Here is a 17,689-nt window from a genome sequence, read left to right as displayed (position 1 = left end):
GGCAGGGTCAAACTAGTCTCATCGGGCCTGCGCGAGATTGGGAACCTCGCTGCGCTTGCGTGAGGGGTGCCAGTGAGCCTCATTGCGCCTGCGCGGGAATCAGCGCGTTGAGGGAAGCCATACTGTGGCGGAACCTGCCTGTTTTGCAAACGGTTGTTTGAGCGAAATAAGAGACAACGAAAACAGCTGCAGTACGCAGCAGGTCCGGCAGCATCGGTGAAGAGAAAGACAGAGTTAACGTTTCGGGCCGGCGTTGAGCACCGTTTTCCGACCGAAGTTCGGCAGCGAACTGTGCGCGGGTTGCGGGTGAGTTTGGCAGAGGCCTAACTGGGAAGTATTGGCCTGCTTTCGGTTGATCGCGGTTCCGGGAGATGAGACCGCTTCCAGGCCAGGAACCGCTCGCGGCCTGGCCCGTTCATAGGCGGTTTAACGGTCGGGCCGCGTGATTCCAAACCGCCACGAGTCTTACAAATGGAGGGGCGGGCCTTTCCGAAGAGCCTGACCCGATTGGGAGATGGGGCCGCCAATCAGCTGCTTCCAGCCAATGGCAGACGGGTGACATTAATTTATGCGGAGCTCGCGCTGGAGGGACAGGGTCTGCACGCCAGGAAAAGCAAGAGGGAAGGCCATTCGGCCCCTTGGATCTTGTTCCGCCATTCAATAAAAGCATAGCTGATCTAATATAAAAGCAGAAAATATGGGGAAAAAAAACCTCAGGTCTGGCAGCATCTGCGGAGAGGGAAACAGGGCGAACGTTTCGAGCCCATATGACTCTTGTTCAATCATTCCTCGTCGGGCAAACCCCTTTTCTCCCAGGAGTCACCCTAATAAACCTTCTCTGAACTGCTCCTGCTGCAAATCCAACCCTACCTTGGAACCACATTAAATATTTTCAAGGCTAAGTTGGCCAGATTTTTGATCCACAAGGGAGTTGAGGGTTATAGGCTTAATAACTATAATTATGCATTGTGAAAATTACATCTATGAGGAGAGATTGGATAGTCTGGGTTTGTTTTCCTTGGAACTGCGGAGACGGGATGGGGTGACCTGATGTGGACGAGATTATGAGGGACCTAGGTAGAGTAGACAGGAATGCTCCGTTTCCCCGAGCAGAGAGGTCAGTTAACCGGGGGCACAGATTTAAGCTGCTGGTGGAAGAGTTAGAGGGGTCCATAAGGAAAAACCACAACGCAGAGGGTGGTGGGTATTTGGGATTCACTGCCTGGTTTAGTGGTGGAGGCAGAAACCCTGAACTCATTTAAAAGACACCTGGATCTGCGCCTGATATGCTGTAACCTGCAAGGCTATGGACCAGATGCTGGAAGGTGGGGTTAAAATAGGCAGATTTTTTTGTTACTTTTTTTTTTGGCTGGTGCAGAGTGGCCTCTTTCTCTGCTGTAACTTTTCTATGGTTCTAAGACTGAAGAAATTGGCTTTGTGAATTATTTTTCATTATTTTTTTCTGTTACCTGCTGTAGGCCTGAGGTCTCCTGCATTCCACAATAGCAGCCACCTCTCCCGGTGGTGCTGCTGAGACTCCCAAGCTGCCAGACCAGTAACATGGAGAACCCACAGTTGAGAGCCCGCAATTGGATCGCAGGCCCACGGTTGGCCAATTAGGAGGCCACTTGTGGTAAAATTGCTGAGCAGGTGCTGCTGCCAGCAAATGTTGGCTCGGGACTTGCTTTTTGCCCCAATGTCTGGGTCCGGACTCACCTTGTAAAATTCAGCCCAGGTGCCTCATGTTCTGTTCCCTCTCCAGTGATTCCACCTGTGTCCTAACCAATGTCTCACCTTGGGCCATACTGTTCACAACCTCAGCATTCCATTTCATGCCAGGCTGTGCGTCCAACATAATATCCTGTCCCATCATAATGATTTCCCCATTCCAGCTCTGTAACATCACGATCACCATCATACCTCAGCCCTATAGCTTAGAGAAATGACTGATCAGTGACCAAGTAATTTTTAGATTTGCACAGCGGGAAAGGAAAGAACGTTGACCAAGTGTTTGATTAGATGCAAGGACAGGGGACACACAAAACTATCAATTCTACAACTTATCTATATAGAAAATGCATAAATAAATATGTATATATATTTGTGTGTGTATAGATATGACAACATTGATACGTATATGGAGATATACTATATACTGTGAGTACATATGTGTGTGTGTAATCATGGCTGTGCATCATCTCATTGTTTAAAGTTTCCTGATTTATAGCGTAACATTAATGAGGAACAGCGGTAAATGTTCTCACCTCCGACTCCACTAATTAGTCAGATACAGAGACCATAAGAGATATGATAAATATATTCAAATGGAAGCCCCAACCAGGTCACATCTCCGTGAACACATGGACATGTCACCGCTAGTAGAGACCAGAAAAATTACACGCAGCTATATATTATGTTATTGGGGATACCATATTCATAAAATACTACAATATCAACACTAAATGAACTTAAAATATGAAACACAAATATATGAATAAAATAATGCAGTATCACCAGACTGTGTAAAATCGAGTGAAGAATCATTTAATTCATCACCCATTGCACGTTTCCCTGCAGAATATTCTTTACCTCAGGATTTTTTCTTTTGTTATTAATTCATGAGATGTGAGCTTCACTGACTGGGCCAGCATTTATTGCCCATCCCTAGTTGCCCTTCAGAAGCTGCGTTCTTGAAACGCTGCAGTTCATGTGCTGTAGGTACACCCACAGTGCTGTTAGGGAGTTCCAGTATTTTGACCCAGTGACAGTGAAGGAACGGCAATATATTTCCAAGTCAGGATGGTGAGTGACTTGGTGGGAACTTCCAGGTGCAGGTGTTCCCATCTATCTGCTGCACTTGTCCTTCTAGGTGGTAGTGATTGTGGGTTTGGAAGATGCTGTCGAAGGAGCCTTGGTGAATACCTGCAGTGCATCTTGTAGATGGTACACACTTCTGCTGTGTCGGTGGTGCGGGGGAGTGAATGTTTGTGGATGTGGTGCCAATCAAGCAGGCTGCTTTGTCCTGGATGGTTTCGAACTTCTTGAGTGTTGTAGGAGCTGCACTCATCCAGGCAAGAGGACAGTGTTCCATCACACTCCTGACTTGTGCCTTGTAGATTGTGAACAGGCTTTGGGGAGTCAGGCGGTGAGTTACTCACCACAGGATTCCTAGCCTCTGACTTCTTATAGCCACAATATTTATATGGCTCTTTCAGTTCAGTTGCTGTTCATAGGTAACCCTCCCCAGGATGTTGATAGTGAGGGACTAAGACTGGCTTTACCCTGCATCTTACCAGTGGAAGCTTCCAGTGTTCAGTCTCGGCTGATGCAAGCCTGCCTGAAACAATGTTGTGGAGCTCAGCTAGACTCACTGGATTTCACGAGGCAGCTCTCTGTGTGACACCTGATGTGAAATGTTGATTGTAACACTCGGGGAAAGCTCTGAGAACTAACAACCGTTGTATTCACTGGGGGAAGGAGGGATTGATATAATGGTCAGTAAAGCTATGTCTTTCCATTTTAATATTTTCATGTAACCCTCCTTTTAATATTACGTTTATACAGAATCTAGGAACACCTGTCAACACCATGGCTGAAGTTCAAGAAGGTTCAAACAGCGGAGAAGATCCAACACCACCAAAAAAAATGAAAATGGACATAGGTAGGGTAATAAAATACTTTACAATATAATTTAATTCCTGACAAAGGATCCAATCTCAAGAATGAACCTGCAGCTCAGACAGGAACAGGGAATAGGAGAGGGGATGTGTAGAAAAAGAGAAACAAGTGACTATTCGGAGGGACGTCGCAGTCACAGGTGGAGGGAGCCTGTGAGTACTAGAACTGCCCAGTAGATAGCTAGTATCGGGGACTGTATTGAGGCAGTGACTCAGAGCCTGGTCTCCAGTGTGACATGAAGAATCAGGAGCCAACCAAGCGGGGAGGGAGTGAGGCTGGTAGAGCCCAGAAAATGGTGAGCCATAAAGTGGGAGATTCTGTAATCCGGCAAATGGGCATAGTTTTCTGCAGTGCTTAGTAAGTCCCAATAATGTTACCTTTCCGACAACAGAAGTAAAACCATTCTGGAACGGGTGAACCAAACTCTGGAAAGGAGAAAATAAAATCATCATGGTTGAAACCAGTAACACTGTTGGAAATCTGCTTCTGAAGGGAATATAAAAATTTATACTCTAGACTGGATAACTAGGCATCAAGGTAGTGATCTTTGAATTTTTTTTTATTTGTTGATGGGATGTGAGAGTCACTGGCAAAACTAGCATTTGTTGCCAATCCTTAATTGCCTTTGAGAAGGTGGTGATGAGCTGCTTTCTTGAACCACTGAAGTCCATGAGGCGTGGATACACCCACAGTGTACTGGGCTGCATAGGAGGGCAATATGAGATAGGCCAGTAAGCACTGCTGTGCTGGAACAGGATGAAAGGGTTCACTTTCTTGGGGCACTAGAGTGAGTTCAGTGAGGAGGGAAGGAGTGACTACGATCTGAATCAACCACAACAACGGTTTTGCAGAAAGAAAATGGAGTAGTGGGAAATACCTGGTTCTGAGATTAGAAAGCGGAATTCGTAAAACTCGTGGGTGTGAAATTTAGGTAGGAAGATTCATGATTTAGACACAACAGCGATAAAGCAACACTATGTGTTGCAAGTTTGGATGGTGTGAGAATGTAAATAGGAGGTGATGATGTTCCCACACACCTGTACTTGTCCTTCTGAGTGGTGTGATCTTAGGTGTGTATGAGACTGAGTGAAATGATCCTGATTCTAATATTTTGAGGAGAGTGAAAAACTAGTTGTGGATTCCAATATGAAGGAAGGATTACGTGACAGTACCAGAACTTAAGGATATTGCCTCCAATTAAAATAGATTCAATATATGTATAGTTCCGGAATGGGTCAGGAAACAGCACATTTCTGTGTATTGCAGATAATTGATTTATATTTCAAGGTTGAATTAGTGAATATTTGCAGACTCGGGAGGTTTCAATAAAGGTAAAACATGTTCGAAAAGCTTGCACACTTTTTTTCAGGATTGACTGCAGAGATCGTTGGAGTGTAACGCACATGTTATATTCGGGTTTTCAGATGGCATTTGAGACTGTGGCTATTTGTATTCACAGATCCAAACTCTGCCATCACCGAGCTCTTGAAAAAGTGTGACGATTACCGCCTGTTCCGGTTGATTAAATTCTACCAGGACAGACTAGAACAGGCGATTGAAGAAGGGCTGGAGCAACTCAGTCTCATGTTAAAAGACAGTGATCATTTCAGTGAGCAGGAGAATCAGGTAAGTAGGAGGGATGAGGAATAAGGTTGGTTTATTTGGGTCAGATCCATTCTTATCCCACTAAAGTTGGCTTTCCCCCAGTTAATTATTCTTACTCTCATTTGTTCTCTTTCCTTTTCCATAGCCAACCTAAACCTTATGATTCAGTGATCACTGTCCCCTACAGACACTTGATCCACTTGGCTCACCTCATTCCCAAGAACAGGCCCAGCAATACCTCCTCTTCAGTTTTCTCGCTGCTTCCCTTACTCCAGAAACGTCCCTTCACTGCCCACCTGTGTTCTGATTTGCTGCTGTTTTAAATCTGAGTAAGTTACAAAGTGTGACAGCAGGAAATAAGTGTGAGAAACAAATGGATCATGTCATTCATCTAATGTCATGTTGAACACTGAAGGATAAAGAACAAACTTAAAAGTTAGTTTATTCACATTTCTTTGCTTTTAATGACTGAATCAAGTTATGGACAGAGTGTTCAGTCTGTTTGGAATGGACCAATACCCAGCCCAGTGACTGCTTTACCTGCTCAAAACAAAGGGGAAATTCCATCACTGAGCAGCTTCTTTCCTTCTCATTCCCAGTGTTTAATCTTTCAGTCTGCTCCTCAATTATTCATTGCTGTTCTTTACAGAAAGTTACTGAGCTCACAGAGAAGAGAAGCAGGGCGGACAGTTCCAAACTGCTGCTGAGTCTAGTGATGGAGAAAGGCTCTCAGGCCCGAAGAGTGATGTGGGAATCCTTGGTGAAAATATGCGATGGGTTACCAAAATTGGATGAAATACTGAAAGAAATACAAGAACGTGGTACGGGAATATTACACAATGCATTCAATTTCAGATTCAAACACTGCAGATTGTACGGTTTTATTACACAGATCTGACCTTGTGAAATTTAATTGCTTTCAATAGGTTCTGATTCATTTGATTACATGGACACAGCACAAGATTTATCCGAAGTACCCAGTCAGCTGGAAGGTAAGGGACGAAATAGAGATTTCAAACTGTTTATTCCACTTGTGAGAATTGGACTGTTTGACTGTATTTGTTTGCTTAGAAATAGTCAAAATTTGTCAACCGATGTTCAGAATCTGGGAAAACACAAATAAACATAATATGGTTTTGTTTTCAAACCTCAACTATTCATCGTAAAATCAACTCAAAATTCATGTCATTTCTGACACATTCTGTAAATATCTGGATGATGTATTATTTCAGCATATTGAGCAGCTGTCTATTTTCACCTGTGAAGAATCACTTACAGCTGGCAGCATCCTGATAACACCATAAAACCCAATACGCACCTGGCAGCATCCCGACGACACTGCAAAACCCTGTACAGACCTGGCAGGATCCTGGTAACACCATAAAACCCCATGTACATCTGGCAAGATCCTGATACACTGTAAAACTCCGTACATATCTGGAAGGATCCTGATTCACTATGAAACTCCATGCACACCTGGCAGGTTCCTGATACACTGTGAAACCTCTTACACACATGGCAGCATCCTGATAATACTGTGGAACCCCAAACACACCTTCCTTCCATCATAAGGTCAGAAGTGGGGATGTTCACTGATGGTTGCACAATGTTCAGCACTATTCGTGACTCCTCAGATACTGAAGCAGTCCATGTCCAAATGCAGCAAGACCTGGACAATATCCAGGCTTGGGCTGACAATTGGCAAGTAACATTCGCACCACACAAGTGCCAGGCAATTACCATCTTCAACAAGAGAGAATCTAACCATCTCCCCTTGATGTTCAGTGGCATTACCATCATTGAATTCCCCACTAACAACATTCTGGGGGTTAAATACTGTGGCTACAAGAGCAGGTCAGAGGCTAGGAATCTGGGACAAGTATCTCACCTCCTGACTCCCCAAAGCCTATCCACCATCTACAAGGCACAAGTCAGGAGTGTGATGGAATACTCCCCACTTGCCTGGATGAGTGCAGCTGCCACAACACTCAAGAAATTCGACAGCATCCAGGACAAAGCAGCCTGCTTGATTGGCACCTCATCCACAAACATTCACTCTCCCCACCACCGATGCACAGTAGCAGCAGTGTGTACCATCTACAAGATGCACTGCAGGAATTCACCAAGAAGGCTCCTTAGAGAACACCTTCCAAACCCTCGACAACTACCACCTAGAAGGACAAGTGCAGCAGACAGATTGGAACACCAGCACCTGAAACTTCCCTCCAAGTCACTACCATTTTGACTTGGAAATATATCGCTGTTCCTTCACCGTCACTGGGTCAAAATACTGGAACTCCCTCACAGCATTGTGGGTTTAGAGGTGTAATCTAGAACTCGGAGTACTGACAGATGAAGGCAAGCCACCAGTGAAGGTCGGTGATCACAGGGCTATTTGGGTAACAGAATTTGGTGCGAGTTTGGATATGAGCAGCAGATGTTTTGATTAGCTCAAGTTTATGGAGGGTGCAAGATGGAAGGCTGGCCAAGAGAGCATTGGAGTAGTCGAGTGTAGAGGCAACAAATGGTTAAAAGATGGTTACCATAGCAAATCAGCTGCGTGAAGAGCTGAGATGGGTGAAATGGAGATGGTGGATGCAGGTACCCTTTGTGATGGAGATTATATGGGATTGGAAGCTTAGTTAATGATCTGATCAAATGCTAAGTGGGACCTCTGTCCATTTGCAGTCTCACTCACTCATTGGCTCAATTCTCTCTCAGTTTCTTTCTCATTTTACACATTACCAAAGATAACCCATCCTTGATCCCATAGAATAACAGTGAAACTCCTCACGATTCACAGCCTGTCTATATCACACTTGATATTTACTCAGAAATAGGGTGAAGCATATTAGAAACAAGTGAGGATTTTAAACTATTATTGAACATTGTTCACTTTCAAGCAAGGTTTCCAGTAACTGGGTTTTAATTTCTACACAGATTTCTACTGAAACTGTGAATTAAATCTTGCAACAATGGTATTGAGAATTTGTTTTTATGACTGTGTAACTAACGTTCAGAACTGTCTGTTCTAATTTAAGATGTTCAACAGAAACACAAAGACATGCTGCGGGAACAAACTGAAACACTCAGAGTTAACTCTATCCTAATCAAGGAAACAGTTAAGTTTTTCCAATTAGTTGATCATTATGCCGAGCTATCGGTCATTTCCATTCCTCGTGATATTCAGCTTGTAGAACATGAACTGCTGGCAAGAAGCAGAGAGCACGACGTGTGGAGAGAGAAACATCTCCGAAAAGAAATGGAAAAAATCCAACCTGAGCAACTGTTCCAGAGCAGTTCAACTGAGACAGAAGGCAAACCTAGGAGATCAGCAGCAGTGAGCGGAGTCCAAGGGATTGGGAAAACAACAATGGTGCAAAAGATTGTATATGACTGGGCCACTGGGAAAATATACCCACATTTTCAATTTGTTTTCAGTTTTGAATTCCGGGATTTGAATGCTATCAACTGTAAAATAAACTTGAGGAATCTGATACTTACTTTCTATCCTTACTTGTTCAATGTTTTGGGAGAGCTCTGGAAAAACGCAGAAGGATTGCTATTTATATTTGATGGCTTGGATAAATTCAAGAACAGTGTCAATTTTGCTGACAATCAAAGAAATATAGAACCCAAGTCCATGTGCACAGACCCTGAATTCCAATGCGAAGTGTCTGACATTGTGTACAGTTTAATACAGAACAAGCTGCTTCCAGGATGTTCAGTGCTAGTGACCAGCCGCCCCACTGCATTACAGTTGCTGGAAAAGGCTGAGATCAATGTCTGGGCTGAAATCCTGGGATTTGTTGGTGAAAAAAGGAAGGAATATTTCAACAAGATTTTTCAAGATCAGACAGTGGCAGCAGCTGTTTTCAAACATGTGGAGGAAAACGAGATCCTGTACACTATGAGCTACAACCCTTCCTACTGCTGGATTCTTGGCCTGTCACTGGGTCCTTTTTTTACACAAGGAGATGGGAAAGAGCAGCAAGTTCCAAAGACCATCACCCAGCTGTATTCTCAGTATATTTATAACATTCTGAAAAACCATGGCCAAGAGATTGAAAACCCCCGTGATGTGTTTCTGAAGATAGGTGAGATGGCCTTCACAGGAATCTCTGAGAAAAAGACTGTATTCACAAATGAAGATTTGATTAAGTACGGTACGCAACCTTCTCAGTTCCTGTCTGGCTTCCTGAAGGAACTTCTGGAAAGAGATGATTCTGCCCAGAGTGTGGCGTACACATTCCCACACCTCACCATCCAGGAGTTTGTCGCTGCACTCGCACAATTCCTGACTCCAGACCCCAAGGACATCGGGAAGCTCCTCGGTGAAGCTCATAGCAAAGAAGGTGGGAGATTTGAGATATTTCTCCGTTTTGTTTCTGGTCTCTCCTCCCCACAGTCAGCTCAGCCCCTGGAGGAGTTCCTGGGTCCGTTTCTTCAACAGACGAGCAGCCGAGTGATTGACTGGGTGAAGGAGAAGGTTAAAGGACAACTTGGAAACACAAAGAGTAAAATTGGTAAAAGAAACCATATGAACACTTTGCACTACCTATCCGAGTCTCAGAATAAAGTACTGGCTCAATCAACAGTGGGATCCGTGGAGACATTTAAATTTTGTGGTTTGCGACTGACCCCAATTGACTGTGTGGTCCTGTCTCATGTTATTGGACTCTGTAATACAATAAAACACCTCAACCTAGAGAACTGCTTCATTCAGTATGAAGGACTCCAGCGGCTGGGACCCGTACTGTACAAATGCCGGGAGTTGAGGTAACGGTTTATTTGTCTCTTACTGTCAGCACATTGTAGTACAGTCATGGATTGTGTAGTTCCTCCATCAGGAAGGGAATGAACAGTTCAGTTAAACCAGAGAGAAGCAGGTGCAGCACAGACATGACCAATAATAAAGAGTATCAGCTAGCAATTCCCTCAGGACTGTAGAATCTAAAATGGATCCCTGTGAACCAGGAGAGATTTTCCAGTCTCTTGGATCAGTAAGAACAGATCACTGACACGGCCTGATAATCTAGTTACAGATCATAGTTAGGCTGGAGAGTTGAATATAAATATAAAATATAAGCTAGCAGTGCAGGAAACTCATGTAAATTATATCTCATGTCCACCATTTTAACTAGAAACAGAACAGAAACCCAAGTTTAAGAAAATTAACAATTTGATATCGAGGGGCGAGCTTCCTGGATTGAGAATGCTGGGCAAATTGAAATTCTTTCTGCTTTAAATGTTTGGAATTATTCAGATCCTGAACATTAAGTAGGATATGACATTTGGCGGCGTACACATGCTGGTTAACAAGGATCAATTTGACCATGTTGTGGGTTTTATCCCTGGAATACAGGCACACACCAGCCAGCGATGGGGCCTTGCACACAGCAGGAAGTGAACCGAGGAATTTCCCATGTATGGACACTCGCTTGGGAAGGGAAATTCTGTAAATTCCTCAAAAAAACTGTTGGGCCAGTGATCCTTGAAATAAATGTAGAGCTAGTTTAATAGGGAAGATGAAAGCCCCCCCCTCCCCTATCAGTTGGAGTACACGGACATTTTTAACTTGTACTGGAATAAAACTAACTATCCCATTTTCATAAAATCCTGGGGGACAGATCTTACAGAAACAGTTAGTGCTGTTTTGCAATATAACTCGCCCAGCAGTAATATAGAGATTAATATAATGAACCTAGAAATAGCAGCAGGAGTAGGCCATTCGGCCCCTCGAACCTGCTCTGCCATTCAGCTAGATAATGGCTGATCTTCAGATCAATGCCATTTTCCCGCACCATTCCCATATCTCTTGATAGTAACTAGAAATCTTTTGAACTCTGTGTTGAACATACTCAATGACTGAGCCTCCACAGCCCTCTGACGTAGAAAATTCCAAGGATTCACCACCCTTTGAGTGAAGAAATTCCTCCTCATCTTAGCCCTACATGGCCTGCCATTGTTCTAAAACTGTGTCCCCTGTTTCCAGACGCAACCCTCCCCCCCACCCCCCCTTCAAGCAAGCCAGGGGAAGCATCCTATCTACACCTAACCTTGTTGACCCCTGGAAGAATTTTCTATGCTTTAATGAGATCACTACTCATTCTTCTAATCTAGAGAATCTAGAGCCAATCTCCATGACCTCCTTATAGGACAATCCAGCCATCCCAGGAATCAGTCTGCTGAACCTTTGTTGCACTCCCTCTGTAGCAAATATATCTTTCCTTGGGTAAGCAGACCAAAACTGTACACTTACTCCAGGTGCATAGCTCTGTACAATTATAGCAAGACTTCTTTACTTATGTTTCTGAAATCTTACAGCGCGCACAGTAAAGGAAATCAATGCTTTGTCATTTAATTCCAGGAAAATAGACCCATTTGCATAAAATAATATGGCGACCAGAGTTGGACATAGCATTCCTGGTGTTATCTAACCAAAGCTCTATACAAGTTTAGCATAATTTCTTTATTTTCAATTCTGTCCTTCTGGAAATAAACTCTCATGCTTGGTTGGCTTATTTTATGGCTTTATTAACCTGTGTTGATGCTTTACTTCTCTACCCTATATAGATTCTTGTTTTCTAAGTAACGTGCAATCTCCTTATTTTTGTTGCCAAAATAATACCTCACATGGTTTTATGTTAAAGTTAATTTGCCACTCATGGGTATTCTGCAAGTTTGTTGATATCTTTCTTGTAATTTGCTGCAGTCCTCTGCAGTACTGACAGTTTTGATTCCGAGCTCTAAATCGTTAATATAAATTGTGAACAACAGTGATCCCTGCATTTCTCCTTGTGGAGTACCATTTCCTACCTCCTGTGAATCTGAATAATTATGCTTCACCTGTAGTGTCCACTTTCAGTTTTGAAGCAATCCATTCCGTTTATTGTCCACTGACTGCATATTCTCTGACTTTTGTTAGATTGTTCTGTGTCAACTTCTCAAAAATACTCCTTAAAATCCAGGCTAATGAGATTTGCTGCATCTACTCTCTCTGTTATCCCTTCAAAAATTCACCCAAGTTTGGTCAAGCAGGACATTCCCTTGAAATCCATGCTTAATGTTAGTTATTATGTTTTTGCTTTCCGAATGATGATATGTTTTCTGTTCTCTCATTTAGTGGGGATTCTATTATTTTTCCATCACCAATGTTAAGCTCACTGGTCTCGCTACTTGGATATGTTCTAACTCCCTTCTTAAGCATAACATTAGCTAATTGCTAGTCTTTTGGCATCATACCTTACCACACCTATCTTCTAAAGAATTATTTAGAGTTTGTAGTTATGCCTCTGCTGTCTCTTCCCTTTTAAAATGTGTGGATGAAATCTGTTCGGACCAGGGATTTTAACCTTTCCAGGTTTGATTAGTTTATTTATTTTTTCACCTGTTTATTTTCAATGCAATTATCTCATCATTCGATGTCATCTTCACCTGTCCTTTTAATTCTGGTAAATAATGAAATAAATTAATTGCTTAATATTTCTGTCATTTCTGTATCATTGCCTGTGCACAAATTACTGGGCCTATTACTTTTGTGACTTCCCTTTTTGTTTTATTTATGCACCCAGTAAAATACTTTTACCATTTTCTGTTCCTTTATTATTTGTCGTCTTTACTCACCTTTTTTTTTCAATCTCTCCTAATTTCTTCATATTCTCCCTTATCATGCTCTTCCCTGCGTTCATGTACTTAATATATGCCTCTTTCCTTATCCTCATTCTTCTTCTTCTTTATTTATCCATAGTAATTTATTAGTGTTTTGCTTATTCTTGTTTTCAGTGGAATTTTTTTTCCTCAATTCTGTAGAACAATGTGTTGAATGTTTTCCATTGTTGTTTTGCATTGCCAATGATTTGTACCTTTTATTTCCCAAGTTCTACTCACAGCCCCTTAAAACCAGTTTTTCTCAGATCTATTACCCTGGTCTTTGTCACACTTATGTCCTCCTCAAGCAATATTTTGAAGCCTGTAATAGTGTTATGGTCACTTGCTTAGAAGTTTCCCAACTTCTACTTGTATCTGCCCTGGTTCATTCCCTATTAATAGGTCCAGCTATGAATCCACCCTAGTTTGGGCTTCTCACACATTGGGTTAGAAAGAAGCCCTGTACACATTGTCAGAGCTCAATTTCTTTATCCCCTTTACATATCTATTCTGGCCAGTTAATATCAGGGAAGTTGAAATAACTAATTGATTATTATTCAGCATTTATGCTAATTTTCCTAATTTAATTTCGTAATTTTACTCCATCCCTCTTCCACTATTGTGATCTGTAGGCTACCCGTATTAGTGTGTTTGATCCTTTATTATCAATTACAACACTTTTTTTTTCTGCTGCCATTCTGTTTTCCATATTAAGTACAGCTATTTTGTCACCACTTCCTCCTCTATTTTTGCGAAGGAAGTTATACCCTGCAATGTTTAATTTAACCCCTGATTTTTCTGTAGCAGTGTCTCAGTAGTCCCAACTATTTTTCATTCCTCAATGTATTATTGCCTCCTGTTCACTTGTTTTAGTGTGGTCCCTGTGCATTGCTGCACAGACTGTTCAGCTCATTTTAATAGCGGTTCCTCTTACTTTATTTTCAATCATCGTTCCACAATCATGTTCCATAATTTCTATTTACCTCCTTTCCATCAATGCGCTCAGTTTATTCTTTTCTGTTCTCCCTTTTCCTGTTTTATCTACATTTATGCTGATTTCATTTTATGTATATCCTTCCCCCTGTCTTACTAGTTTAAACTTTTTGTCATCTCCCTGGTAACCCTCCCCGCTAGAACATGAGATCCCATCCCATTTCAAGTGGATTCTATCCCTTCAGTACATCTCCTTCCTGTTGCAGTTCTCGTGGCATTGTCTAATGGAAGGGAAACTTTCCTTGCCACACAAGCTGTTTAGCCATGTGTATTCTCCTGATCTGACTGTTTATTTCACAAGATTCAAACAAAAGAGGAACCTACTACCCTCTCGGTCCTGCTCTTTAGGTTTGTTTCTAATACTTGATATTGGAATCGCTTCCCGGTTCCTCTTTATGTTGTTTGTTCTGACATGGACCACTACAGCTGGATTACCCCCTCCCTTTTCAAATTCCACCCCTTCCGCCATGAGATATCCCTTACCCTGACAGCTGGCAGGTAACACAACCTATAAGATTTTTATTCGTGGCTGCAGAGGGTGCTATGTGTTCCCTAATGATAGAATCCTCTACTACAGCCACATGTTTGTCCTGCTCTTTCCTTCCTCTACAACATCTGAGACACGGTGGCCTACGTTGTAGCTGTCCTCCTACCTGGTATATTGCACCTGTTAAACAGGACTAGTGTCTAAGGGATCTCCTTTTCAACCTCCAGCTTCTCAACAGAAATTCCTCCCCTCCCTTATGTTTCAGACCTCTCTGACTCTGAACCAGAGTAACTGAAGGCAGATATTTCATGCAGGTTTGGGAATCTGAAGTGGGCTCACTGTCTATGGTCCCGTCACTCAGCCTGCCCAGCCATTTCTAATCTATTTTTTTTATTTTCAATTATCTGAATTTAATTAGATTATTTACGAAAATATCAATTAGGTTATGTTGTTTGGCTATATAGACATACATACACACATACAAAAACATTGTAATGCTCAGCAACTAGTTAGCTCCTTGTTTTCCCTTTATATCTTTGCTTAATTTTTAATGACAGTCCGTGAATGTATACCAGCTAATCATCTCCCTGCTGTCCCATTACACCCTTGCTCAATTTTTGATGACAGTCTCTGAAGATATCAGGAGTTTCACAGAGTGAGATTCATTCCTAATGTCAGAGATATCTGTTCATTAAATTTCTCAGGTATTTTTTTCCAGTGTTTCCTCTCGCATCTAATGGAAAAAAAAGAATCTGATCTTGAGTTTGTTTCAGCATGTTTCTCACTGTCTGTCTATTTATGTTTAGACTGGGGAGAAATAAACTGGGAGATATGGGAGTGAAACTACTGTCTGAAGCTCTGAGGAACCCGGACTGTAAAATACAGAAGCTGGAGTAAGTATCAGACTGAGAGAGATTGTGCTAACAATACTAGATTATTATTCATAGAAGTAATAATATACACTGGGGTTTTATTCTGACTCCTGTTATTTTTCTCTCTCCCTGATTTCCAGGCTGAAGAGTAATGCTCTCACAGATGCTTGTGCTGAGGATCTTGCCTCTGCTCTCGGTACTAACCAATCACTGGCAATTCTGTCCTTGAGTAATAATAAACTGGGAGATTCGGGAGTTAAACTACTATCAGCGGCCCTGAAGAACCCGGACTGTAAAATACAGACATTGGTGTAAGGACCAAACAGTGATATTGTGATTATAATAACTGGATGCAAGACACTATTAACATCAGTAACAAGTAAACACTGAACATTTACCCTGTTTCTTGTTATTTCCTTTCCGGATCCCCAGGCTGAAGAATAACTCGCTCACCAATTCTTGTACTGAAGATCTCGCCTCCACTCTCGGAACAAACCGATCACTGACGGACCTGATCCTGGGTGGTAATAAACTGGGAGATTCGGGAGTAAAACTACTGTCTGCAGCTCTGAGGAATCCAGACTGTAAGATACAGAAACTGTTGTAAGTTCCAAGTTGTGCGAGATTGTGTTTATAATAACTGGATGCTTGGCAATTTTGTTCCCATAATGATTCAGAATAGTGATCAATATTGATAAATACTGGAGACTTACGCTGACCCTTGTTGCTTCTCTCTCTTCAGGTTGTGGGATGTTGGAATTACAGATTCTTGTGCCGAGGATCTCACTTCCGCTCTCAGTGCAAACCGAATATTGACAGATCTAAACCTGGGATCAAATGCTTTCACAGATCGATCTGTCCCTGCTTTCTGCAATCTAATACAGACCTGCAGGAGTCTAAAGTGGATCTGGTGAGTGCTTGTGTTAATGTTAAATGTAATAAATAACAGAAAAAAATAAGGTTTGTCACTTTTTCTGGGCAGTATTTGTATAAATTGTATTGAAAATTAACCACAGTCTCCCTGTTATTTACGCTGTTGTTCAATCTGTTTATTCATTGTTTAATCTTTCATCTGTTTCAGGCTGGGGCGAAATCGGTTCAGTCCAAGCAAAAAGAGACACCTAAAATTACTGCAGAATTCCAGACCAGGACTGAGTGTGGAAGTGTGAATATTTCAATTTATAAACATTACTGTTGTGATTATATGAACATTTTTGGCTGATTTTCTGTCCCTTCCCTTGAATCAGCCACGCTCCAGGTTTACATCCTATTGACCATTTACCAGTTTCCAGCTCGAGCTGGGCAAGCGTCATTCCCCATTTTGATGCCAGAGACCCAGCATCAGGGTCATTAGTCTCAGCTGCCTGGTCCCACAGCACTGCTTCTGCAGGATATCCAGGGCTGAGTGTTCCCTAACTGGAGCACTGAGGAAATGCCCAAACAGGAAGGGTCCAGGATGGGGCTTAGGCTAACCTGCAGCAGGACGCAGACAATTGCACTCACTATTTCTGGGTTTTGGGACAGCATTAACCATTGTTTATAGTCAATATCAGTGGCCAGTGATCCTTCTGACAAGTGAACCTTAGTGAATTCAGCATGGGAATGGGATATATCCAGCTGGGATGGATTCCACCATCTAATAGTGGTCAACATCCAATGTCTGGGATCACCCAGGGAGGGTATCCTGTTGTGGAGGTTCATGAAACTGGTTCACACAGAATGAGTCAGCAAACTGCGAGGAGGACTGTGCAAAGTGCCAGGTGGGAATCCTGCAATTCCGTGTAGGTGATCATGAGCTTTTGCACTGTTTAAGGACCCTGAACGTCCTGTGTTTCTGGCAGCAACATGGGAACAAGTACTGGCGTTAACAAGGAAATTGAACGTTGCATACTTACTGTGGATTGAATTTTAGAATGGAATTATTGTCTATCATGAGATTGTGCAAAGAGTTGATGACCCGTGAAACATCCTGAGGAAATGGAGGGACTAATCAATGGACTTGAAGTTAACTTCAAGTTATGTGGCTTTGTATAATGATATACACTTGGAACGGTTTCCTACTTTGTTAAACTCCACCTCTGCATCGCTGCCTTCTGGATTAAATAAAGAAACTGGTGAAAATTATTATTGTGTGCATTATCCTAACGTGCATCTCAGAACTTCTTAGCAACTTAAAATTTGAGAATATTTTCAGAGAGTTTCAGCCAGGGGTTTTTAATTATTCCCTTTACCAGATAAAGCTGAGTGGATCAAAAGCAGCTCCCATGAGCACAAGTCAGAGAGAGCCATTTCAATAGGAGCATAGGTGGGAACTGAATATTCAAGGGTATTTGATATGTTGGAATGGTGGGAAGAAAAAGGACGTGGTGCAACTCTGTTAATAAGTGTTAATGAGAGCATTACA

The 17,689-nt window shown here is 42.3% G+C and overlaps 1 protein-coding gene and 1 long non-coding RNA gene across 2 annotated transcripts; one reads left to right on the top strand and one right to left on the bottom strand.

Annotated features, from left to right (window-relative positions):
* The first annotated feature begins 78 nt into the window (after window positions 1-78).
* On the top strand, window positions 79-17,409 carry LOC144672015 (NACHT, LRR and PYD domains-containing protein 3-like). Its single transcript, XM_078533955.1, has 11 exons — window positions 79-306; window positions 3,565-3,661; window positions 5,138-5,304; window positions 5,933-6,104; window positions 6,210-6,275; window positions 8,325-10,062; window positions 15,220-15,306; window positions 15,426-15,596; window positions 15,718-15,888; window positions 16,028-16,195; window positions 16,367-17,409. The coding sequence occupies exons 2-11, from the start codon at window positions 3,589-3,591 to the stop codon at window positions 16,452-16,454; spliced, it is 2,901 nt and encodes a 966-aa protein (XP_078390081.1). The 5' UTR covers window positions 79-306; window positions 3,565-3,588; the 3' UTR covers window positions 16,455-17,409.
* Window positions 5,710-6,385, bottom strand: LOC144672023 (uncharacterized). The gene is made up of 2 exons (XR_013574058.1): window positions 6,183-6,385; window positions 5,710-6,082 (listed from the first exon to the last, which is right to left on the bottom strand). It is a non-coding gene; the product is annotated as an uncharacterized LOC144672023 (long non-coding RNA).
* Window positions 17,410-17,689: the final 280 nt, after the last annotated feature.

Source organism: Cetorhinus maximus, chromosome 35 (assembly GCF_964194155.1).
Source record: "Cetorhinus maximus chromosome 35, sCetMax3.hap1.1, whole genome shotgun sequence".
In the NCBI taxonomy this organism is placed as follows: domain Eukaryota; kingdom Metazoa; phylum Chordata; class Chondrichthyes; order Lamniformes; family Cetorhinidae; genus Cetorhinus; species Cetorhinus maximus.
This window is presented reverse-complemented; position numbering and strand designations above follow the sequence as displayed.

Coding starts and splice junctions, on each gene's coding strand:
- LOC144672015 (XM_078533955.1), top strand. CDS start 3,589: ATGGCTGAAGTTCAAGAAGGTTCAAACAGCGGAGAAGATCCAACACCA. Junction 15,307..15,425: donor TGTAAAATACAGAAGCTGGA/GTAAGTATCAGA, acceptor CCTGATTTCCAG/GCTGAAGAGTAATGCTCTCA. Junction 16,196..16,366: donor AGGAGTCTAAAGTGGATCTG/GTGAGTGCTTGT, acceptor CATCTGTTTCAG/GCTGGGGCGAAATCGGTTCA.